The sequence below is a fragment of the Pseudochaenichthys georgianus genome, chromosome 17 (genome assembly GCF_902827115.2).
Source record: "Pseudochaenichthys georgianus chromosome 17, fPseGeo1.2, whole genome shotgun sequence".
NCBI classification, from domain to species: Eukaryota; Metazoa; Chordata; class Actinopteri; order Perciformes; family Channichthyidae; genus Pseudochaenichthys; species Pseudochaenichthys georgianus.
This window is the reverse complement of record NC_047519.1, coordinates 40103648-40130428: the sequence shown is the minus strand read 5'-3', so window position 1 is coordinate 40130428 and position 26781 is coordinate 40103648. Positions and strand designations below refer to the sequence as shown.

The window sequence follows — 26781 nt, the reverse complement described above, 5'->3', positions numbered from 1 at the left end:
TTTAGCATTGATTCATTCTGACCTCTCTCGGTTTGATCCTCAGATAAAGGAGATCAAATGGGGGGATGTCGGAGGTTGGACCGGCCAAGGAGGCTCGCTGCTGGGGACAAAACGGTGAGTGTGGATGCGTGATTCTGAATTTCATATTCACATTGTGTGTGTGTGTGTGTGTGTGTGTGTGTGTGTGTGTGTGTGTGTGTGTGTGTGTGTGTGTGTGTGTGTGTGTGTGTGTGTGTGTGTGTGTGTGTGTGTGTGTGTGTGTGGTGTGTGTGTGTGTGTGTGTGTGTGTGTGTGTGGTGTGTGTGTGTGTGTGTGTGTGTGTGTGTGTGTGTGTGTGTGTGTGTGTGTGTGTGTGTGTGTGTGTGTGTGTGTGTGTGTGTGTGTGTGTGTGTGTGTGTGTGTGTGTGTGTGTGTGTGTGTGTGTGTGTGTGTGTGTGTGTGTGTGTGTGTGTGTGTGTGTGTGTGTGGCCGTGTGGCCTAGCATTATTATACTTGTGGGGATTCGCCTCCCTTATGGGGACAACATAATTTTAGGGTGAAGACTTGGTTAGGTTTAAGGTAAGGTTAGGATAAGTCTCCAGGAAATGCATGTAAGTCAATGTAATGTCCCCTGAAGTGATGTATACATGGTATGTGTGTGTGTGTGTGTGTGTGTGTGTGTGTGTGTACATGTTGTTGTGTTGTCGAGACTAAGGTGTTCACTAGTACAGAAAATAAGATCGTGTTGCACAAAGACACAACAGCATGCTGGCTGCAGTGGGGGTCAAGGTGGAATTGAACCGGGGTTCCCTCAGCGTACATTACCCCACTGCGCCACAGCCGAAAACAACATCGTGACTCTTTCTTTTCTACATCCTAGAACTCTCCCTGGAAAGTATCTGGATAAGATCGCTGAGCAGATTAAGATCCACAACATCAACGCCCTGCTGGTCATCGGAGGATTTGAGGTACGTACCTTTACCTGATCCTTCAGCATAATGTTTTATCTTAGTATCACTATAGTTATCTCTCATATTTCCTTTATATTTAAGTTAACAAGTGTTCATCTAACTCTGTATAGTAAAAAAAAGCTACTAGTAATTGTTTAAAAGAACATTTTAATAATTGTCTTTAGTCATTCTTATTATATCTGCTATATTGCATTCGGTTGTTTTCAGTATTTACTATGTATCGTATTGTTTAATGTCACTGATTTACCCTCTAAGACATCTCAAGTCTCAACACATGTCTTTGGCTTCCTGTATCACCATGTCCTCCAAAGACATTTAAAACACATCTACATGGTGTAGGCTCTCTCCTCGTCTGTCCACATGCTTATCACTTCATGGCCAAGCTGCACAGCCAACGCTTTGGGATGATTTCTATATCAAATATCAATATCTGAGTATTAAATACAAAATATAGGGATAGTTGATACGTTTCCACGTCTAACAGCGCTAGTTTGAACCCTAATTTTAGCAGTGAAAGTTCCATTTTCGGCTGGTAAAATGTAACGTTGACACCCGTTTTAAAATTCTGTATGAAATGTAAATAAATTAGGTTTAAAACTGTGTAAATATTGCAAAAAAAAGGCAGCTTGGCCATTGAATGAACACTTATCCTTTTCCGTGTATGTGTTGCTACAGCACGTCCACTTCCTGTTTGTGTCTCATTGTGATTGGCCTGGCTCTCTCCGCTTGGCTCCTCCCACCACAGTCCCTCAGAACTTTTATCTGTCCCACCCACCATTGCTGTCTCTGATTGTTCTAATGCATCACTCTCACTAGGCTTGTTTGAGACGAGCTGCGTCTCGCCTCGAAAGTAGACGAGAATAGCCGATTGCAGCCGGGCGAGGTTTCAAAAAGCTCGCCTGAAGTCGGACAGCTCGGAGTCGGCTTGGTTTGCAATGGCGGAAATTGCGTTGGCGTTTATTAATGCAAACTGGTCAAGACCCCTGACGGAAGTAGTTTTGAAAAGTGGTTCTGTCTTTTTCCATGTAGGATTCAACCGCCCTCGTATTGATTTGTTTTAAAAATGAACGACACTTGAGTCATTCATTTGTAGTGATATAATAATTGTGGGATTTCTATTGCATCCACTTCATCTGCGACGAAGATTGTGGAACAATGATGAAAAATGTGAATGGAAGTGGCGACGTAAAACTGACACAAAACAACAAAAATGTGCGGAGCCAATGGGAGAGCTTCATCAGCAGCACGGGGTAAAAACCACCAATGAGCGCTCAGCTCGAGATACCAGCGAGTCGTTTCCCATCAAGGATTTCGCTTCCGCAGCCCGTGGAGAGGAACTGCGCCGCCGCCTCGCTCTCAAGGCTGCCGGCGTCTTTGTCCCGCGAGATGTCAACGTCTCATGTGGGCGAGCCTCCAGAGCAAGTCGGACAAAATGACTAACCGGCTGTTTCTCAATGTCGAGGAAGGCTGCTCCAGAGCCACTATTTCAAGCATACTACGTCATCGAGTGCCGCCGAAGGACTGTTCCAATGTCCAGCATATGTGGAATTCTACCGAGCCCGGATGTAGACATGTGCTACCAAGCAAGCGTCCTCGACATTGAGAAACACCCTCAATGTAGAGTACGCTTGCTTGGTAGCACATGTTTTCCGAGTCACTTGCTTCAGAAGCGAGGTAAGAATACTTCCTGGCATTCGGAAAATGAAGAGTGGAACAGGCGAGCAAGTGTGCAGGTGTGCGTCATACTGTATGAGAGGCCCCGTCTTACATTTTCGGGGAAATTGGTCCGTGCGCAAAGCATTGTGGGGATTTTAAGACCGCGGCGTCTACACATGTGCAGCCTCGAAATGTCTCCAAACGAAGCACGCCGGGCTCGGTAGAATTCCAAGTATGCTGGACATTGGAACAGTCCTTCGGCGGCACTCGATGACATAGTATGCTTGAAATAGTGGCTCTGGAGCAGCTTTACTCGACATTGAGAAACACCCTGTCATGCAACGCACTAGCAAGACGGCAGTCGCAATTGCGCCGGTCTCGCTCATCTCAAACAAGCCTAATATCTATCCCCCACCAACAAGCCCCACCCCCTCAAATCCCCTGCTCTATAAGCCCCGCCCATCACAAGTCTGCTTCTTCCCTACATGTCAAATCTATCCCCCACCAACAAGCCCCACCCCCTCAAATCCCCTGCTCTATAAGCCCCGCCCATCACAAGTCTGCTTCTTCCCTACATGTCAACACACACCAATAATATTCACCTTTTTATCTACATACTGTACAGTTACTTCTGCAGAGTTCTCAGAGGACTTTGGGTCTTTTTGTGTACTCCTAGATGTGATTATGTTCAGTTAGTTTGAGTTGTTTTGGTTCTTGATAAACCAGGGCTGCACAATTATTCAAAATGACATCAAAATCCCTACACTAGTCATGACAACATATCTGTATGGTGTATTGCAGAGCTGCAGATAAGTCCTGGCCTACAAACAGTTCTCTACAGACGTAATGATAAACCTTTGATTGTTACGGATCCATTTAATACAATTCAACCCATTCTGCAACTTCAGTCAAAAAGAATCCAAATGAGTAAGCCCTATGATAAAGAGTGTTATTCTACAATGCTTTGCACAACATAGGAAGTGAAGGAGCTACTAATTGCTACTTCAATGTAAAACAAATACAGAAACAACTTGATGAAAATTAAGAAAACTATAAAATTGCAATGTATTCTCTAGACCAGGGGTCTTCAACTAAAATTCAACGAGGTCCGTTAGAGAAAATGTCCCCATGCAAAGGTCCGGAACTTCAAAATGTCTAAGTTGCTTTATGAAGTATTGTGATATATATTGAAGTAGTTGTAGTTTTATCAACGTCTGCATGTAATCAACAGCTGACTGCCAATCAAATAAAGAAAGTACAATTCATAAACAACAATATGTATTGTCTATTAACATTGAACTATACAGATATACAGTGAGTACTGTGGATATGTGTAATGTTCCTCTCGGGCTGTATTTAAAAATAAAATAGAGAAAATAAATAAAATAGCTTTTGAAAATGTGTGCATCTTAAAAGTACTTAATTTTAGATAAATAAAATAAAGTGTAGCAGCAGCTTGAGTTTTCCTTTTTCTTTGTTAACCGTTTCACATCATGACTTAACAGTTTCAGACGATTATCGAACGATATCAGTCTTTACACATCATAACAATTGAACAGTTTTCTCTTTCTTTCCCTCTCATATTGCAGTCCCTCACTCACTTTCTTTTGTTCAGTGCGAGAATTGAGCTGGAGCTTGTCCTGCCAGGAGTTAAATCTGGGCAGGTGCTCATTGGTTAGCCTCAGTTAGCTCATTGGTTAGCCTCGGTTAGCTCATTGGTTAGCCTCGGTTAGCTCATTGGTTAGCTCATTGGTTAGCCTCGGTTAGCTTGCCCTGGAACAATATTGATCTTTAATTTTGATCCTGGTGGACTGATCATATCGGGCTCTGAGACTGCTTATCTGACCTCAGTTCTGACTTGAGAGGGAATGTTTGGTCAACACGTTGTGCTTTGTCTCATAGTGGCGTTTTGGCACTGTGTTCTCACCGTCCACTTTCCTCTTCTAGGAGAGCGCCATGTGTAATTATTTGTCTCTCCCTGCCTGCCGCTAACGCCTGTTCACTCTCCTCTCCACTTATCTCTGCCGCGCTCTCGTCTCTTCTTCTGTGTTTCTCTCCCTGTATCGCTGACTGCTCTCTTTCGCCCCCTGTCGGCGGCGGTTCAAATAGAATCGCCCCGTCAAAATTGAAATCCCCTATTAATGTATTGATTATAGGTCCACCTGTTACTGAACTATGCTAGACTAACATCTTGATTTGTTTTGATATTGAATTGCCAATAATCCAACATTTACCAAATTGATAAATATTGCTGCACTTATTGCCAATTATTTGACTTTAAGACAAATTGGTAAATTCTGTAAAATATTCACAATTAGTTATTATTTCTAAATTGAGCAGCTCTATGGTAACGAGTGTTATTCTTCAATGCTTTGCACAACATGGGAAGTAAATAAACTTCTAATAAAATGTAAAACAAATTTAAAAATAGCTCCAGGGAAAATCTGAAGATGTTAAAGCTAGAATTGAATGTCTCAAAAAATATTCTTTCTCTTGATATGTAGTTGGCAATAGCACTCCAAGGCTTACCAGATTGATAAACATTGGTGCACTTTTAGCATATTTTTTGACTTTTAAGACAAAATGGTGAAAGCTGCACTCATGCATTCCCACCAAGGCGTAAAATAGCATTATATATTTGTAAATGCTACACATTCAAGGCTCCTACCACCATGACTTTGTTAAAAACTCTCCTACAGTACGTCGTCACATCCATTGCACCCTGGCATTAGTCCTCTTCCCTCTCCCCCCCCTCCTCACCCCTCTGTGTGCACATCATAAACACTAAGCTCTTGCTGTCCAGGCCTACGTGGGATTACTGGAACTTTCTGAGGCACGCAGCAAATATAGCGACCTGTGTATCCCCATGGTCATGGTCCCCGCCACCGTCTCCAACAATATCCCCGGGTCCGACCTCAGCATCGGCTCAGACACCGCTCTGAACGCAATTACTGATGTAAGTGCAGTGTAAGTGTGTGTGTGTAATTAGATTTTAAACACACACCATCCAGCCTGTGAGAGTTGGGGCCTCGCTGATCGTCAGCTCACATCCTCCGAAAACAATCGGAAGGTTGTTGATAAGTTAGGACAGTCAGGACACTTCAGGGAAGGGGCGACATGACGTGGGTAAAAGGTCAGTGCATTATTTTCTGTAAACACAAGCAGCCTCAAACCTGCCAGTAAAAGACTTTGCTTTCACATCAACAAGACCCTTATAATCATAATAACAAAGTGTCGATTACACCCTTTAACTTTCTCAAGACTTGAAACCCTCGAGAACTGGGAGGGATGGACCCCTCTGTAATGGTCACCAGGCAGAGCACTCAGCACACAGTGACATGTGTTCTCTGCTTTTAACCCACCCTAGCACCAGGAGTCTAGCACTAGGAGCAGTGGGCAGCGCACGAGGGGGGGGAAGGGAGTTGTCCGGTGCCTTGCTCAAGGGCACCACGGCAGCGCAGGAGGTGAACTGGGACCTCTCCAAGTAGCAGTCCACACTCAGGTCTGGTCGGGGACTTGAACCGGCGACCCTACGGCTCACAAGCCCCTACTGACTGAGCCACTGCCAGACTTATTTATTTCGTATGTGTTAAAGGTCCCACGTCATGCTGTTCCGGTTCTCACCCGTCCCCTCGTTGTTATGAAGGTTCTGCATGTGAACGGTCTGCAGTCACTAACCCTCAAAGTACACCCTGTAGCGAGTAGAGCTCTAACTCAGAGAAGACCTGTCTGCTGCCCCAGAACGCCTCGGTGGACATTTCTCTTTCTCCATTGTTTCCTTCCGGGTCCTGTTGACGTAACGAAGTCCAAATGGACCAATTAGTCGAAATGGACCAATCCGCGGAGCTCCGTACACACACACACTCGGAGCCCAGGCTGTGAGTGTGTGCTCAGGCTGAGTTCCGCGGTGTCTCGTAGACCCCACGCAGCAACCAGGAAACCACAGCAGTAACCCAGCTCACACTGTCTGCTCCTCGAGCCTCAAAGGGCGGAGCAGCCATTGTAAAACATAAACACTGACCCTAACCCTAAGGTGTCCAGAAAAGAAACATGTTTTGAAACAAAACATTGACACTCAATTACAGCACAGTTGAGTTGGTTGTTACGCTTCTCTGAGAAGGAAACAGTCATATGGATAATTAGAAACACTAATAAGAAAACTGAAGAAACAGTAAGAAGTCCCTCACAGTCAGTACCATACAGAGAAACCATCAACACGTCTTATTGCTGATCGTAGCAGGATGTGAGCTGACCTAAGGTAAGTGCATGTCGTCACGTGTTGCCCTTGCGTGGTTGTTGTGGAAACAGCAGACGATGACGATGGTGATCTGCTTCAGTGCAGCAGGGGGCGTCAAACTGGCCCAGAGCCTTTAGAGAGTGTGTGTGCATGCTCTGTAGGATAGGAGTGTGTGTGCATACTCTTAAGACACGCTCTGTAATAATAATAATAATAATAACTTCAATGTATATAGCGCCTTTGAGGGGTCGCTGTGTTCTCTTCAGTCTGGATGTTCTGTGGAGCCGGCCCTCTGTTAGTTCTTGTTCATAAAAGGAAAGATCGCCCGTATCCTGCGGAGAGCCGCCCCTATCGCTATCGTGTTGTCGCGTCAACACGTCTTGATGTAGGCCAGGGTGAAAATATCCCCCCCCCATCCCCCCCCACACACACACACTGCCCCATCCCATCTCCTCTAAGCCAATGGGAAGCCAAAGCCCCCGTCCAATGGTCCAATGGAGAGAGCCAGCCACACACACACACACACACACACACACACACACACACACACACACACACACACACACACACACACACACACACACACACACACACACACACACACACACACACACACACACACACACACTTTACAGAGCTGCATCTTCATGGTCTCAGTTTTAAAGAAGTACTCCCTTTACTTGTGTCCTTAAACCCTGGTGGACTTGAGGAATAAGTTCACGTACTGATCTGATAACATCTTTAAAACTAAAATTACAAATATGTAATGATCTTTTCAGGGTTTGGACGGCTCATAAAAATTAGTTGTTTTTTTTCCAATAATGGAAAAGTTAGTTTATTTCATGCTTAGCAACTGCACACATAGTATAATTAATGTGAAATTTAGTATCTAAAACATTCCCTAATGAAGGAGGAATTGGGACACACCTTAATTTACAATATCAGTGCTGAAGGAAACAAGTAAAGGCAGCCACTGAGCACCATGAAGCACCTCGGCCTCCACCACAAAGACACCTTGAGATATACGATACGATGATACTTTATTGGTCGGATCAAGTCTGCCATGTGACTTGCTTCACAGCAGCTCCATGTGTAGCATCGACAGACACATAGACACAATACATGAACAACAACCATTTAACATAGCAGCAGGATGAGTGAGAGAAAACCTGCTCAAAGAGCCTTCAGCGTGCATTAGATCTGGATCCAGCTCTGTGTCTGAAGGATGCTTCAGTCTTTATGGTAGTGTGCCCCCTGGTGGTCTAACCCTGTATCGCGGCCTCCAGGCCTTTGAGTCCCTCCTGAAGCTGTTCGAGGCCCGGCTCCACCACGAGGAGTTTTGCATCCCGATGTGCATGCTGCCTGCGACGATTAGTAACAACGTGCCGGGCACCGACCTCAGTCTCGGAGCCGACACGGCGCTCAACGCCATCGTGGAGGTAAGGGCCAGACAAGAGAACGGAAACAAATCACAGTTACCGCTCTTATTATTTACAAAGAAATACTATTTGAACCTATGGAGAAGCCTTGATAGCAGGAAGGAAATCTACAATCTGTGAGTACAAACATTCCTGATGAACCAGACAAGAGAACTCTAATTCCCAGAATGCACCTGCATGTCAGAGACTGTTGTATTGATGATGTTGACCTGTGTGTTCCTGCCAGTGTGTGAGTGAAGCTGTGTTTTCACCGGGACATGTTTTTATTTCTGGATTGTAAAAATGTTTGCCTTCTGTTCTGTTGATACTAGATGTTTAAAGTCAGTTAAGAAATGTATTGTCCTGATAAGTATAAGTAGAATTATAAAATAGGCCCAGTATGCACAGGGTAACTCTGACGCATTCACAAACCATCTTTCAGATTGTTTAAAATATGGGATTCTGACCCGCCATTTGTCTGCTTCTTTCTAAGGCCGTGAGATACCGAACATTCAATTATTTTAGACCCACAAAAAAATGACAATTCTTTATTTTGAAAATATTTGATGGTGAGCAAAGCCAATCATTTTTAAGAGAGCATACCTGTACAGGTGAAACGGAAACATGTATAAAGCTGCCTCAAGTTTTTCAATCGTTGAACCCTATGACACTTGTTTTTAAGTTTTCCAACATCATTGGTAGCTTTCCTTTCATTGAGTAAAATCTACTCAATTTGAATTCAAATGTATACCAAAGAGTCATCAGGGTTCTTACGGTCATTAACAACCTGGAGAAGTCTTGGAAATTCAAAATGCTAATTCCAGGCTTTGGAAAAGTCATGGAAATGTAACTAAAGTTGCATCAAATATAATTTATATTTGATCTAATCGCCAAAATAGTAATACTATAATGATAATAAATACTGTATCGTAATGAAACGTAAAATGGCATTTAACGGACGAGGTGTTTTGCCGGTGAGAGATTTGAGTTGCTTTAGCGCGTAGAAGCTAGTTAGCTAACTACTTGATTTGTTTTAGATAGGCACGACATGTTGCAGACCTTATTTTCCTGTTCCATGTTAAAATAAACCGTTTTCAGTGGGACCGCTGAGAAAGAGTCATTTGTTTTGGTCATGGAAAATTAGGTAAAGGTCGTTGAGTATGAACCCTGCATAATAGTAGAGGCTAAATGAAGTGTCGTAGTTAGTAAATGCTCCCACTGATGGCCTCGTGTTATGGTCTGTAATCATCACCGAGGAGTTACCCTGTGCATCACTGGGACTATTGATCTGACTCTGTACCGGCATGAAGGCTAAAGGTTCCTAAAGCTGCATGTGTACTTTACTAAAGTAGAGCTGCAGCTGATCAGTACCAACTATTATTGTTCAGATTATTAATTGTGTAGTTTAAAGAAAAACATCTAAATTCCTATCGTTTTTCTTCAGCCCAAAATTCTGATTTACTTCGACTGGCCAAAACCAGAAAATGTATTTAATTTTAATTTGAACTCTCAACATTTTGACTTAATATGAAACGATATAAAGACTTTGTTATGAATCATCTCAGCTCTCCTTTAGTGACAGATCCTCCATGTTGTTGTTGTTGTTATTGACTCTTGAATCTGCGTGTGATTCAGACGTGTGATCGCATCAAGCAGTCGGCTAGCGGCACCAAGCGCAGGGTCTTCATCATCGAGACGATGGGGGGGTACTGCGGGTACCTGGCCACCGTGGGGGGGCTGGCTTCCGGAGCCGACACCGTCTACATCTACGAGGAACCGTTCGACATCCGGGACCTGCAGGTCAGAGGGAGTTATTAAAGGGGACCTATCGTCCACTTTGTCACGTCTCTCCTACATCAACATGTGTCCCCTCTTCATGTCTCTCCTACATCAACATGTGTCCCCTCTTCATGTCTCTCCTACATCAACATGTGTCCCCTCTTCCTCATGTCTCCTCTACATCAACATGTGTCCCCTCTTCTTCATGTCTCTTCTACATCAACATGTGTCCCCTCTTCTTCATGTCTCTTCTACATCAACATGTGTCCCCCTCTTCTTCATGTCTCTTCTACATCAACATGTGTCCCCTCTTCTTCACGTCTCTTCTACATCAACATGTGTCCCCTCTTCTTCATGTCTCTTCTACATCAACATGTGTCCCCTCTTCTTCATGTCTCTTCTACATCAACATGTGTCCCCTCTTCTTCACGTCTCTTCTACATCAACATGTGTCCCCTCTTCTTCATGTCTCTTCTACATCAACATGTGTCCCCTCTTCCTCATGTCTCTTCTTCATCAACATGTGTCCCCTCTTCTTCATGTCTCTTCTACATCAACATGTGTCCCCTCTTCCTCATGTCCCCTCACTTTAATCTAGGGTTTGAGTTACGGCTGTTTGTCGTTGATATCCAGGGCATCAGAAATGTCCATGCGGCCTCCCCTCACTCTTCCACACAAGCATTCCTATATTCGGTGAAGGTCAAAGGATTTTACTCCTAATGAACTTTTCCGACCTGCTGCCCCCTGGTGGTGTAAATGTCCTCCTGCAGCCTCTCCCCTCTGAAGGGAATAAGGATCTGAGGGAGGGGGGGGGGGGGTTTAAGGATCTCATGCTTGTGATTCGTCACTTTGTTTGCTGCTCGCGCCGGTTGCAGCGCTCCGGTTTAACGCGGGACTTCTTTCGGTGTTTTCAGGCCAACGTGGAGCATCTGACGCAGAAGATGAAGACGTCCATCCAGAGAGGACTGGTGCTCAGGTGAGGCTTCCTTCTTATCATCACCTCACACACACTCTTCAGCCTTTTGGATGTTGCACGACAGAGTGTGTGTGTGTGTGTGTGTGTGTGTGTGTGTGTGTGTGTGTGTGTGTGTGTGTGTGTGTGTGTGTGTGTGTGTGTGTGTGTGTGTGTGTGTGTGTGTGTGTGTGTGAAACTGAGGGAGAGAAAAGACTCTAAAATAATATGTCTGACTGTTTTTAAAGGTAATAATCTTTATCCCGTGATGCATGTCTGTGGATAAACATCGGCTTTAATGTCGATACACACAGCTGATGTGCTTTGACAGCTAATCGACCTCACACACTTTACTTCCCGTCATCTTTCGGGTCTATTTCGGTCCTCTGCACCATCAGGCCGTGCAGAACGCTCCCAGCAGGACGGAGCTGCGAGGAAATAGGACGGATGATATATTTCGGACGGGGTGTCGGTGACATTGCATCTCTGTGCTGAGGGTGCAACCTGCAAAGCACGTGTCCTATAGCAACGGAGCAGGACAGAGAATGCCCCGGCTCACACCGTGTTCGACTGCTGAGAGGGAGGGTTCCGTTTACGATGGATAGTTCACTTCTCAGGGAATTCGTTTTTTGGTAGAAAGTAGTTCCGAAGAAGTGTACGGAGGTTTCCTTCTTTTTTATTTCAGTGTACCAACGGCTTTGTAATGTTCGTGCTCTTTAGGAATGAGAACTCCAATGAGAACTACACGACTGACTTCATCTACCAGCTGTACACGGAGGAGGGGAAGGGGGTGTTCGACTGCCGGAAGAACATCCTGGGGCACATGCAGCAGGTGAGATGCACACACACACACACACGCACACTCACACGTGCACACACACTCACAGACACGCGCACAGGCACACAGACACACACACACACATGCACACAGACACGCGCATGCACACTCACAGACACGCACACAGACACGCACACACACACGTACACACACACACTCCCAGACACACACACACACGCACACAGACACAACCACACACACACACACACACACATACATACACACATGCACACAGACACACTCACGCACGCACGCACGTGCACACACGCACATACACACACACACGTACACACACACGTACACGCACACACACTCACAGACTCACACGCTCACACAGACACACACACACCACACACACACACACACACACATACATACACACATGCACACAGACACACGCACGCACGCACGCACACACACACACACACACGTACGCACTCTCACTTTGCATTATGTTCAACACATATTGTATTTCTTTACACACAGCTCAATAATAAAACACAAAGAATGTGTGAAAACAATCTGACATAGCCTTGCTAAGGACTAAGCATTTAAATATCTATACACAAATAACGTATACAAAAACGTATTGTGCTTTTTTTTTTAATAATACTAATTTATTTAAATGGCACTACATGTTTCCAGCTCTGTCCCGTCGGCCAGCGGCAGCGTGCTTCCAAGTCTCTCCTGAGGCACATTTAGTCAAGATCATCGTACATTATACAAATATCCTTATTTTTGAACTGGTGGTTTTATTTTGTCCGTCCTTTTGCCAGGGAGGAGCTCCGTCTCCCTTTGACAGGAACTTTGGCACTAAAGTAGCCGCTAAAGCCGTTCAGTGGATCTCACGGACGCTCAAGGACTCTTACAAAGGAGGTAAGACGAAACACGATGAGACATTTATTTATTTCTGGTCTGTGTGTGAGTATGTCTCTTCTACATCAACATGTGTCCCCTCTTCTTCATGTCTCTTCTTCACCAACATGTGTCCCCTCTTTTTCATGTCTCTTCTACATCAACATGTGTCCCCTCTTCCTCATGTCTCTTCTACATCAACATGTGTCCCCTCTTCTTCATGTCTCTTCTTCACCAACATGTGTCCCCTCTTCTTCATGTCTCTTCTACATCAACATGTGTCCCCTCTTCTTCATGTCTCTTCTACATCAACATGTGTCCCCTCTTCTTCAGTCTCTTCTACATCAACATGTGTCCCCTCTTCTTCATGTCTCTTCTACATCAACATGTGTCCCCTCTTCTTCATGTCTCTTCTACATCAAACATGTGTCCCCCTCTTCTTCATGTCTCTTCTACATCAACATGTGTCCCCTCTTCTTCATGTCTCTTCTACATCAACACGTGTCCCCTCTTCTTCATGTCTCTTCTACATCAACACGTGTCCCCTCTTCTTCAGTCTCTTCTACATCAACACGTGTCCCCTCTTCTTCATGTCTCTTCTACATCAACACGTGTCCCCTCTTCTCCATGTCTCTTCTACATCAACATGTGTCCCCTCTTATTCATGTCTCTTCTACATCAACATGTGTGTCCTCTTCTTCATGTCTCTTCTACATCAACATGTGTCCCCTCTTCTTCATGTCTCTTCTACATCAACATGTGGTCCCTCTGTGGAAGAGACTCTGAAAGTTTCAGGAACCAAGATTTCTCTCTCTTTTTGATCCATTTCTATAAAAAACCTGTCTGAAAACGAGCTGATCAGATTTTGGCCACTTGATGATGTCATAACGATGTGTTGTCTTGTGTAACCATTAGCCAATCAGCAACCAAGGTAACCCCCCCCCCCCCATATCACCTGAATCTCCTCTAGAGCACCATTGAGTTCTTTGTAACCAAACCTCTCTCAGAGGGGCGTGGGGAGGGGCTCCTTGTTTTCATCTCAAGTAACAGACAGAGAATCAGCACTTTGGAAACAGGGCTGAAACAGAGGGGATTATGGGTAATGCTGCAATGATCTGTTTGGTGTTTCAGCCAATCAGAGACAGGCTCTGTATATATCTGAGACCTGTGATATATTGATGAAAAACAGTGTAATAGGGGACCTTTAACCTCCGGCTCTCTCCCCCTCAGGGCGGGTGTTTACTAACTCGGAGGACACGGCCTGTCTGCTGGGGATGCGCCGCAGAGCCATGGTGTTCCAGCCCGTCTCTCAGCTCAAAGACGAGACTGACTTTGTGTAAGAAACACTTTCACTTTGTAGCGACACAGCTCCTGTAATTAATTGTACGACAAAGTGACTTGTAAAAATGCAGTATTTCTAAACATCTTTTAAAAGATTATGTCGAAAATATCATGAAAAAGTCCGTGTATTGTCTGTTAAACATGTTAATAATATTATACAAATGCGTAGTATAGTTAAAGTATGTCGAATAATTTCAAACCGTTCAGTAGAGTCTGTCCAAAATATCAAAACAAATCATAGTCAAAGTTTAGTTGTCAAAACAGATATCACAATATGTATCATCACAGGTAGAGTGAGTATAATATATATATTATAATATTAAAACCCTCTCGTCTCCTCAGCCACAGGATCCCTAAGGAGCAGTGGTGGCTGAAGCTCCGCCCCCTGATGAAGATCTTGGCTAAATACAAGACGAGCTACGACGTGTCGGACTCGGCTCAGCTGGAGCCCGTGACCCGCGTCCGACCCAAAGAGAGCAAACCCTCCGAGAACATCTGAAGATCAGCTGCCGGAGGAGACGTCCAATCAGAGAGCAGCTTCACTGGAGCTCCTGCCCATGACTGAGCGACCGCTAGTTGGTGATTTTAAAAAGTCCGGGCACTTTTCAGAAGGGAGCTTGTATTTTTGAGATGAGCGAAATGTAGCTGATGAAACAGTATTTGGAAAGGAGCTCTTTTCGTAGCTAGAGCTAACGTTGTACTCCACAAAGTTATTATAGACTTTAATATATATAACCACTCCCTGTTACGTACTGTAAGAGTTTTAGTCGTGAAAATGACTGACAGCTGAGCGGCGAGAACGCTGAGGTCAAGTCCAGATTTTGTCACTTTTATTATTTTCTTCAGCACTTTAAGCCTCATTTAATTTAATGTCCTGAAGCTGCTTTTAAAGATATAAGATATGCCACGAGGATCACATGCTGTCAACATAACGCCTGCTAATGTGTCACCATCATGACACTCTGAAGTTTAGTGCGCGTCCTCTCACCTGTTAAGTGTGTGTGTGTCCTATCACCTGTTAAGTGTGTGTGTGGTGAAACTCCAGCCATTGTTCCACTCTGGTCTTTGTACGTTTCTCCTGTCGTGTAAAGCCTGCTGTCGATGTAGTTTGGAGAATGTCTGAAACTTGTATGCAACATTTTATCTGTGTGTGTGTCACCAAATAATAAAACATGTTTTGTGTGGAAAGTGTTTCAGTGAGATCTAGCTGTAACTTTGTCTGTATGGGGTCAGATATATACAAAACATGTCTATGAAGTGTTTTGCTCAAAATACCAAACAGATCAACCATTCTAGCCACGCCTCATATCTCTATTTCACTTCCTGTTTCTAAAGTGCTGATTTTGGGAATAAAGCTTTACATTTTTTCTTAATAAAAAATAAAAAAGGAGGGGTCTGAGCTCATGCGGGACCCGGCAGCTACCGTCTAAACTAAATACTGCCGTGATGAAACGCCATATCATTGATTATCAAGGATTCTCTCTGAAACAGTTTGGAGCTCAAAGGCTTTCTCTCTTGCCGGTTATACCACAAGGTGAGTGCCTTTCTACTTCCTGCTTCTTCACACACAGGCTCTCCCGTACAGGTTAGCTCTGAGTGTTAGCGATGCTAATGTAAACACAGACCATATTACGTCCAAAACAGTCAGGCATTGTTTCTGATAGCAACGTTTCTGATTGGTCCACATTTCAGATATTACGTCATATCGGACGCAAATCTGGATCAGCTCCGTTGTTCCCCGTTTTTAGAGATTTGGGTACGGAGGAAAAGAGAGGGTTTTATTTTCTGACGCTGCGTGAGTTCCCCGACGCACCGGGGGCACATGTTGATGTATAAAAGACATCACAAAGTGCATTTTGCATGATAGCCTAGGTCCCCTTTAAAGCATATTATCCCCGTTTGATTTAAATGAGTTTTACATAAAATAAGTTTCTTATATTATTGCAGAAGAATATGAAAGTCATTGTATGGTAAAAATTGGAGGACAAAAGTATTCTTATAGTACGTCAAAAATATTAAAAAAAAAAAGGTTATATTACCGTGTTGAAAACTGTGAGAAAAAGTCATAGGGTGTTTCTCAATGTCGAGGAAGGCTGCTCCAGAGCCACTATTTCAAGGGTGCTATAGTAATCGAGTCCCGCCGAAGGACTGTTCCAATGTCCAGGATCCTTGGAATTCTACCGAGGCCGGCGTCCTTCGTAGGGGGACATTTCTAGGCTGTGTCCTCCGCAGTCTTAAAATCCCCACAATGCTTTGTGCACGGACCAATTTCCAAAATCTTTGGCGGAAATCGCACTCCATTCAAGGCGGGGCCTCGCATACGACGCACACCTGCAAACCTGTTCCACCATTCTTCGTTTTCCGAGGCTAGGAAGGATTCTTGCATCGCTTCAGAAGGACCTGACTCGGAGGGACATGTCCTACCAAGGAAGCGTCCTCGACATTGAGAAACATACGTTGAAAGTATCATGAAAAATGTTACGTATCGTATGTCGAAAAATAAAACAAAAGTCATAGTATAGTGCGTCGAAAATGTGTATAATATAAAGTCAAAGTCCTACTTATGTCCCCAAAACAAGTCATATTGTATTATAGTAATAGAAACATCTGTTAAAGTACATTCAATCTAATTGTGACACACCATTGTTGGAGTGTTTGCACTCGTGACACCCATGTAAAATATTTCATGATCACAAAACAACAACAAGGAGACTCAGATTAGATTTTTCCAATATTATACTGTTATTTAATAATTAGATTTTCATAAATATGTACATAACAGACTATATCAAAGAAGGAAAAGTCAGATTTACTAAAACACTCGTCTGTCCTCCTTCTGGTTTTGTGCGCTTCAGATTTTTTTGCCACCATTTAAAAAATAATCCTAACAGGTTTTAATAATACATTATTTTACAATCCATGAAGGATCTTTTTTAATCGTCTCGTTCTCTGGGCCCAGGATGGCGACACCACACGTCCTCTGACCGACACCCAGATATCTGTGGGGGAAAGCACCAACGACACTTGAACTCACATATCGACGCAGAAGTGTTAGTTTTTAAATGTACTTTCTATCTGGGTTTCTTAACACAATGTGCATAAACGTGTTTACCTCTCTGCGACCTCCACCAGACTTCTGTGGGAGACAGCGAAGAGCCTCTCTCTGTGACCCTGCAGCATCTCGTCTGTGACTCCACTCAGGAAACGACCCATTCCTGCCCCACACACACACACACACACACACACAACACACACACACACACACACACACACACACACACACACACACACACACACACCACCACACACACACACACACACACACACACACACACACACACACACACACACACACACACACACACACACACACACACACACACACACACACACACACACACACACACACACACACACACACACACACACACACACACACACACACACACACACACACACACACACACACACAAAAGCCGCACAATAAAAAAAAAAAAGGGCAATGCCCTGAAATTAAGGCTGCAGTGAACTTGTATTCAGTTATTGTTGAAGTTATATCAATATGTTCCTGATCAAGTCATTGTGATGGGCATTTTTCAACACAAACTACCGTACTTTTCGGACTATAAAGCGCACCTGCATATAAGCCGCAGCAGCTACATTGTCCGTCTGTCTTGCTCTCGTTCTGTCTCTCGGTTCCACTTTTACTTTGGAGCGCTACCTTTCTCACTCCGGTCCTAGAGCCCATAGTGTTAAAGGTGGTTAAATGTACCTGTGAAATCCATAGATGTAGGAGGTTCCCTAGTGGCCGTTAGCTGTACAAACAAAATGGGGGAAAAAGTCGCGGCTTATAGTCCGAAAAGTACGGTAAATGGTTTCTTTATAACTGTTTAACAATCTCGAACCAAAAACCCAATAATATTCATTTTAGAATGACATTCTAGAATAACTAGGTAGAAACTGTAAATACGCCTCTGGCAACCAAAACCAAAACAAGTCATTTTCTCTTGGGAGTCAGAAAACCCCCGACACTGGAAGAGACTAAACCTGCGCTAAAATCAGATTCTAAGAGGTCTAAAGATTGTATTACAGCTCTCTATAATTGATATCAGGATAAAACCCTTTAAAAATATGATGTCCAGTTGTTTGAACCCAGTGGGGGACACACACACACAGACCGTGTGTGTATCTTGTTACCAACGACGCTAAAATAATCGTTTTAAAGAGACATAAACCATAATAAATAGATGCCACGTTGCCTAACCAAAGTAAAACTGTTTTTAGTTTACTATTGAATAGTTTCTCCTTGGCACGGTTTGACGGACAGTTGCTGTGACGAAACATCACAACACTGTACGCTTAATAACACAAATGTGTATGAAAGTAATGGTTTGAATCACATGTTAAGACGAGTCATAATACAGCTCTATTATTAATCTAATCACTCCTGCAGATGATCATAAGATTTGATATTGAAAAGGTATCTGGTCCGTCACGTTATCTAGTTCTGTCCACACAGTGGGGGTCTGACCTTTGCTGGCGGGGGCCACAGGTGAGTCCACGGCAGAGAAGACGGACAGTTTGGCCTCGTCGATGTCCTGCTGGGAGAAATCCCCCGACTTGGCCCAATCGACGCCTCTGCGAAACGCTGAGAGGGTCTGCAGGGAGTTGGGGTCCCTGAGGAGATTTAGCGTGAGGTCAACACTTTGTTAAATCACAATTCAACAAAGCCGAAGGTGTTCCACTGTCCAACATCCTAAGATATGTCTCCAACAAAACAAAGACACATTTAAAAAGAATAAAACCAGAACATTAAATCTGAGTCTCCATGTTGTTGTTTAGTGATCATACATTTTGGGTGTTTTAAGTTACAACGTAAAATGCTTTGGCTTTTCATATTTGTTTTAATACAGTATGACTTGTTTTGGGGAAATAAGTAGAACATTGACTTTATATTCTACACATTCTCAATTCTAAGTATAAGATCTGAGTACTTGTCCCAGCTGTAAAACCGTCCTCTTCTACCTCACCCCTTCATAACTGAGGTTATGCCATTATATCAACTGGTTACAGTATAGAACTTGGCTTAGTTGAATACTCGATTCTGATTGGTCAATTCAGAACACGTGACACGTTGTTAATCCAGAACAGACAGACCGCTGTCAAGGATTTATTGACCGTTGTTAAGGACGCTCACATCTGCGGAAAGAAGTCCGGTCGATTTAACTGAATACAGTTTGGCCGAACTGGGACAAGGAAACAGCGGAGAAGTAACGGGGCAGAAACCCTCCTTTTTACGCAGCGGTCCATAGACATCAAACGGCGACACATATTCAGTGTGCAGTTCCTTTGGCATCAGGGCAGGGATATCTAGATGCTTCCCAAGGTTTGACAAAATGAATTGTGCTACTTTTAAAGCAAGCAGCGATGTTTTCAAATCTGTAATCAAGAAGCACTAAAAACGCTATCGAAGCAGTTCCTGCCGTTGCTACGCAGTTCAAACGGTAACAACGGACTATTTCTCTTAGCGGATGCATATCATTTTAAATCAACAATTTTTTTAAATCAATAAAAACATTTCAATTAATATTGGGAGTCATATCGTTACTTTGTTGAGAATGTGGCCGTGATGATGTGCAGCGACTTGGTCACTAGGGGAAAAGAACACCGACTGATCAGCCTGTCGGTGTTCTTTTCCCCCTAGTGACCGCCTCGCTGCACATCATCCCTTACTTAGCGAGCTTTGGACATTTTATATACACCGCTATCCGTCACTAATCATATAGTTGCTTCAGTCTAAAATGGCCAAAACCTAAATGTTCAATCAATCAAAACAACGATAACACCGTCTACCGGTAGAGCATTGATCTGCTCCCACCTGTATGAGTAAAAGGAGAAGAGTCCGCCTCCCATCCTGGCTCCGCCCCCATAAGCCCCGCCCTTCTCCCGGATCTCTCCGTGGAGAAACTTCGACGTCATCATCCTCGCCAAGATGCACAGACTAGAGGAAGAAGAGAGAGAGAGAACGGAATAAGTTATACCAGCGGATCCCAAATGCAAAACATTAGGATGTGTGGAAACATTTCATTATCAAGATATTTATTTTTTTATTTGAACCTCCTTTCCTTTCTCTTTCTCGATCCTCCTTAGCAACGGTCATTAGAGTCCTTGACAGCGGTCTGTTCTACTGGATTAACAACGTGTCACATGTTCTGAATTGACCAATCAGAATCGAGTATTCAACTAAACCTCCGTATTGTTTATGGTTGAATGTGGGCCGCGATGTTTTATAATAATAAAATACATTTCACTTATATAGCACACTTTAAAAACGACGTCATCTCAGGGTGCTTCACAAAGCTATAAGGAGAACATAATAAAACTGATATAATAAATAGTTATCCAAGGAGCATATTGAATCAAATATAGCATAAAAGGTTAGAATAGAAAACAAATAAAGTTAGATTCTTAAGTGAGTGGAAAAAGGTTGTCATACTAACTGTAGAAATAACCATTCAACCCTAATCTTCTTCCTCCGGATACGTTGTGTTTACCTGGCGTAGTCCTCGTGGGCGAACGGCACCGTGCGGATGCTCTCGCTGATGAAGTTGATGGGGAACGGCATCTGGAAGAACGTCTTCATCTGACACGGCAGGAAGTTCGCCTCCTGGAGAGAGAAGAGTTCAGTCACACACAACGATTTATCCTGATGTATTTATCAAGCATGTAAACGGGACTTTGTGCATCATTCAAAACAAGCTATAATATTTCATCATATGGCTATAGTGCTGTCGAAAATAAGAGCAAGAATACAAATCAAAATCATGGTTTCAATAAATCTCGTTGCTTCCTTAAGCAAATACGATTTTTTTCAATGTTTTAGATTTGACATTAAGATTTATTTTAAGATTTTTTAAGCTTTAAAGGTTTAAATTTTCTGGTTGCTAACAATCGCCATGGTAACACATAAACACTGATGTTCCGCTGTAACGGTGGTGGACTCATCAGAACAGAGTGGGTGAGCTGACCAATGGGAGCACAGTGGGCTCACAGAGAACTCAACAATGGAAACATGATCAGTAGAAACGGGACCTTTCAGATGTGTTGTCATGGGATACACATAATAAATAGTGTAGTTGTCAGGTGGTTAATAGTCTTATGGCGTGTGGGATGAAACTGTCTCCGACCGTCTTTATCCAAACTGTTTCAATGTTCCTTAAATCATCAGAACCTCGTGTGTGTCGTCACTACAGCGAATCACAAAGGCATTCGTAAAGAGATGAAACATAAATGCTTAAAGCTGGTTTATAATGAATTGAACTCACAGCGATGAGTTTCCTGCTCGGCCCGGATCCAGCCTGCGGCCCCAGAGGCCTCTTGGGGAGGAATGCAAACACATTTTAGGAAGCAAACAATAATGCCTGATCAACAACACAACAAGTACTCGACTTCGTGTGTCCAGCTTTGCTCTCAAAGCCTCACCTCGATGATATTACTTCTGACAGGTTTGCGTGTCTTTCTGTTTCCAGAGACGTCCTTCAGAAAACGCTCCAGCTGAATCGCTGAGTCGGACATCTTCTGTGGAGTCGTGTTGATCGCACACCTGAGGAGAATACGGGAGTACATTTGTATTCAAGTAAAACACGCACACATACGCACACCATATCACACACACACACACACACCATATCACACACACCATATCACATACACACACACACACACACACACACACACACACACACACCATATCACACACACACACACACACACACACACACACACACACACACACACATATCTCACACACATACGACTCACACACACCATATCTCACACACACACACCATATCTCACACACACACCATCTCACACACACACCATATCTCTCACACACACACACCATATCTCACACACACACACATACGCCTCACACACACCATATCACACACACCATATCTCACACACCATATCTCACACACACCATATCTCTCACACACACCATATCTCTCACACACACACACCATCTCACACACACCATATCTCACACACCATATCCCACACACACACCATATCTCTCACACACACACCATATCTCACACACACACACCATATCTCACACACACACACCCATATCTCACACACACACACCATATCTCACACACACACACACGCCATATCTCACACACACACGCCATATCTCACACACACACACACACACACACACACACACACATATCTCACACACACACACACACACCATATCTCACACACACACACCATATCTCACACCATATCTCACACACACACCATATCTCACACACACACGCCTCACACACACCATATCACACACACCATATCTCACACACACACGCCATATCTCACACACACACGCCATATCACACACCATATCTCACACACACACGCCATATCACACACACACACACACACACACACACACACACACACACACACACACACACACACACACACACACACACACACACACACACACACACACACACACACACACACACACACACACACACACACACACACACACACACACACACACACACACACACACACACACACACACACACACACACACACACACACACACACACACACACACACACACACACACACCTCATGTTGTCGGGGTTCAGAAGATGTTTTTTGATCCTCGGTAGAATCCGGATGACCGGACTGAGGTCTGACATCTCAGCGATCTTCTTCATGAACTTCACCTGACGATCAAAACACAGAACAGCTGTTTCACAAACTGCTGGCACTGAACACAAACAAAACGGTCTGGCATGAATAAAATGACGAAGCCCAGTTCCTTAACGACGTAAAAAGGACCAATCATTAAATGACATTTTGAGGACGCTTTCATCGGGTAAACCTTTATTGCTCACCTTCAGGTGTCCGAGCAGCAACAGCCACAAAGTGACTAACAAAAGAATATACAATAAAATAATCCTGCAGCTCCATTAGCTTTCGGTCAAAGCTTTCTCAGAGCGAGAGACAGACGTGAGACATATCTTTATATACCTGCTCCATCCCTCCGAACGTCTCCTGCAGATCTCCAGATGGAGTCAGGTGTCTGCACGCTCGAGTCATGGCGTACATGTGACCGGAGTAAGCGATCCCATTGGCCAACTCCTGCGCTGACATCATCACCAGCACTCTCAGGCGCTCCTCGTCGTTAAAGTGGGGGCTGGAAGGGAAATATTGACTCATTTGAATAAGATGAGACGTACTTGTACGAGGGTCTTAGAACAGCAAACCCCCTTGAAATGTTAAAAGCAAATTAAAAACCTATATTTTTATTATGGCTTTTAATTTGAGTTAACTTTCAATTCTCACTGGTATCATTTCCATGTATTTTATTTTGCTTAAACTTAAAAGATATTATAGTCCCTCCCTTTCCGGGGGAGCTCCATGGGACCTGATTTCTGAAAAATTATGTATTGAAGTCAATGGAGAGAGAAAAGTTATCTTTCGATCCCGTTTGAATTGTGCCACGAAGTCAATTTTTTTTTAAATGTGTCGTAAAACTTTTTTCTGTGTGAAACCGCTCAATGAACTACATCTCCCGTCTCGCACCACACACCAAGACGGCCGTCACGTTGAAACATCTCACTTCTTTCTCTCAGAACGAGGCGGAAAGTATTAAACGAGGAGAAAATCCCTACAAGTCTGGGCACGTTGAGAGCTGCACACACACACAAGGGGAGTTAGTCGGTTCCGTGAGAGCCAGCATGCGGGACCGGCACTCTGGGATTTGTAGTCTTTCTAGTTGCGTATTTTCCATAGTCTTATATTTCAACAGATTTACGACAAACTGTGACTTTTTTGACATGGAAATTATTTTGTAAGATCGACAAACATCATATGTGTAATTCGTGGCACAATTCAAACGGGATCGTAATATACGTTTTCTCTCTCCGTTGACTTCAATACATACTTTTTCCGAAATAAGGTCCCATGGGTCGGAAGTAAAAGGGCGGGACCTCGCCTCTCTATAGCAGTGATTCTCAAATGGGGGTACGCGGACCCCTAGGGGTACGTTGGGATACTGCAGGGGGTACGTGAGATGATTACCATGCATGATTACAAAAATAATCTTAATACAGTGTTAAATAGAAAACACAATTTTATATAAAATATTCCTCGAACCAGGGGGTCCTCATATAAACATGTCAAATGTGTGTATTGTATTTTATAGTTTTGCATAATATATCATTTTGTTCATTGGTTTGTTAAACAGATATTACTTCAGTTGAAAAACTCCTTGGAAAAATCTGTTTAAAAAAAATGTCGGTATGTTATTTTTTTCATGCATAAAATGAAAATATCCTTAGTTTGTTGTAATGCATGCATGAAGGAGTTAAAACATCACACACTGAGGGAACATCACTATATTGGAATTATTCGTATAGGCTTTTTCGATCAAAAATGTTCGGGGTCGGTCAGGGGGTGCTCGGCTGAGAAAATGTTTCAATGGGGGTACATTACTTTGAGAAGCACATATAGCATATTTAGATGCCGGTGAAATGAGGAGTTGGAGGACGTACCTGTTGAACGTGTCGCTCCACAGCTGGAACATGTGAGGGAGGTTCCTCTCCAGGCAGGAGGAGAACAGGAGGACTCCCTGAAGCAGAGACAATCAGAGACTTCCTTCACTAAGCTAATGTTGGGCTTGATGACGTTTAGTCGTCTCTGTTAGACACTCGTTAGCAACCGCTGTTTTTGAATTCACCAGTGGGGTATTTACTGATGTTACTGATTTTAAGTCGTGGACAAAACGTTAAGATGTCTTCAGCTTGTTTTATGTCAGGCTCACAGCTAAAAACACATTCAGAAAAACATCGAGAAAGTGCTTGATTATGACTCAGTTCCAGGTTTAGGACTCATTCCTCCTTAGGCTGAGAGCTGGGAGTCGCACTTCATCGATATATACTTATTTTCAAATGTTTTTTTTAAGCAAAACACATACAGTATATAAAATCATCAACACATTGTCCCTAATTGGCTTTACTGTTTTTTTAAGTAACAGATAAGGTGAACCCTGACCTGCTCGTACATGTCCAGCTGGGTGGAGTCAGAGGAGACGTGAGGAGAGACGGACATCCCCCCCGTCCTCAGCTCCTTCTGCTGAGACTGCTGCCTGTAGTCCAGACCTCCACAGCCCATCCTACACACACACACACACACACACACACACACACACACACACACACACACACACACACACACACACAACACACACACACACACACACACACACACACACACACACACACACACACACACACACACACACACACACACACACACACACACACACACACACACACACACACACACACACACACACACACACACACACACACACACACACACACACACACACACACACACACACACACACACACACACAGTATTAAAAGTGCAAAAGACACAAACAACAACAGTCTATCAATCTTATCTAAATTCTTATGCTTTTACACCATCTGCGGTGTTACCATGGCGTTACCGTGGTGTTACCATGGTGTTACCATGGCGTAACGCAGAGACAGATGGACTCACTTTGTGACGACGCTGCAGAACAGCGGCACGTAGAGCCTGAGTTCCTCTGGCAGCGTGTTGAGGCTGCACATGGCTCTGAAGTACACCAGGCCGTTGGTCGGCTGCTCACAGAGCTGCAGAGGGACGCCTCCTGAAGGGGGGGGGGGCATGGAGATATTATTAAACACTCCTTACGGGTGATAACGAGGCCAAAAGGGTTTATTATCAAAATACACAATAGCTACAGTGTGGAAATGGCAATGAACATCTGAAGTCCCAGTATCCTCAAATGACACTATTACTAAGAAATAAAATGAAAATAATGTTAAATTAAATTGAAGCCAATATAAAAGTAAAATATTTTAAATTGAAATAATATTTAGTAAAAATGAAGCCAAAACACTGCAGGAAAAATCAGAAATGAGTAATATTGATAGAGTCTGAGATGCAGGGGACAGCGTACCTGCGGTGCTGAGCTGAACGGGCGTGATGGGGATGGTCGGCTCGATGTCCGACACTTTGAGCGCCGGCAGGCAGGAAGCATCCTGAGTTTTACTCTGAGCGGCCAGCAGCTCCAGACCTGAGCAATAAAAACACTGTGATATCTCTCAAAGGATAAGAGCCTGACATTAGATTCTGGTTTAGTCACACTTTCAGGGGATGAGAAATATTTCAGCGGTAATACGGGTTATACCCCAGAGGCTGACCATATATATATTTATCACACCAAGAAACTCAATCTTACTGACAAGAAAACATATTCACTCACAGAAACATTGAGCTTTCTGAAAACTAATTCTCTAAATAAATGTCTAAAATATTTAAGATAACTTTCTTCCCAACCTGACTGAACCCGACTGACTGATCCAATTGCCTTAATCACTGTTTTTAGATGTATTTCAATGTCTTTTTTACACTTTCTTTACCATTTGTTGATACTTTAAATGTTTTTCGTAAAGTAATTTGAAGTGCATTATTGTTAAACAGTGCTAAATAAATACTGACTACTTTCTAAAGTCAATTGACATGATAGCAGTCTCTGTAAATGATCTGTGTCTAGGCCTTTTTAAAGATCAATGAGTGGTAAACTACCGTACTTTTCGGACTATAAGCCGCGACTTTTTCCCCCCCATTTTCTTTGTACAGCTAGCGGCCACTAGGGAACCTCCTAAATCTAT

General features: G+C 43.5%; 2 protein-coding genes across 4 annotated transcripts in view; one reads left to right on the top strand and one right to left on the bottom strand.

The window, feature by feature from the left end:
* LOC117461755 (ATP-dependent 6-phosphofructokinase, platelet type-like) overlaps positions 1 to 15214 on the top strand; it is a 49864-nt gene extending 34650 nt beyond the window's left edge. Inside the window, exons 14-23 of one of the 3 annotated variants that reach the window (XM_071206346.1) lie at positions 44 to 114; positions 860 to 947; positions 5410 to 5562; positions 8130 to 8282; positions 9897 to 10061; positions 10955 to 11016; positions 11713 to 11824; positions 12607 to 12706; positions 13916 to 14021; positions 14369 to 15214. In XM_071206346.1, the coding sequence (XP_071062447.1) occupies positions 44 to 114; positions 860 to 947; positions 5410 to 5562; positions 8130 to 8282; positions 9897 to 10061; positions 10955 to 11016; positions 11713 to 11824; positions 12607 to 12706; positions 13916 to 14021; positions 14369 to 14525 (1167 nt within the window). In that variant the 3' untranslated portion in view covers positions 14526 to 15214. The remainder of the gene's footprint in view (positions 1 to 43; positions 115 to 859; positions 948 to 5409; positions 5563 to 8129; positions 8283 to 9896; positions 10062 to 10954; positions 11017 to 11712; positions 11825 to 12606; positions 12707 to 13915; positions 14022 to 14368) is intronic. The other 2 variants (XM_034103659.2, XM_034103658.2) reach the window with 2 other exon arrangements.
* A 1530-nt stretch (positions 15215 to 16744) lies between these two features.
* The window catches only part of pitrm1 (pitrilysin metallopeptidase 1), a 32769-nt gene continuing 22732 nt past the window's right edge, over positions 16745 to 26781 (bottom strand). The window contains exons 15-27 of the mRNA XM_034104978.2: positions 26067 to 26183; positions 25625 to 25754; positions 25109 to 25229; positions 24610 to 24686; positions 23084 to 23249; positions 22676 to 22776; positions 21509 to 21629; positions 21352 to 21402; positions 20581 to 20693; positions 19905 to 20027; positions 18558 to 18703; positions 17139 to 17241; positions 16745 to 17025 (exon numbers count right to left, since the gene is read on the bottom strand). Of these exons, the coding sequence (XP_033960869.1) occupies positions 16932 to 17025; positions 17139 to 17241; positions 18558 to 18703; positions 19905 to 20027; positions 20581 to 20693; positions 21352 to 21402; positions 21509 to 21629; positions 22676 to 22776; positions 23084 to 23249; positions 24610 to 24686; positions 25109 to 25229; positions 25625 to 25754; positions 26067 to 26183 (1463 nt within the window). The 3' untranslated portion in view covers positions 16745 to 16931. The remainder of the gene's footprint in view (positions 17026 to 17138; positions 17242 to 18557; positions 18704 to 19904; positions 20028 to 20580; positions 20694 to 21351; positions 21403 to 21508; positions 21630 to 22675; positions 22777 to 23083; positions 23250 to 24609; positions 24687 to 25108; positions 25230 to 25624; positions 25755 to 26066; positions 26184 to 26781) is intronic.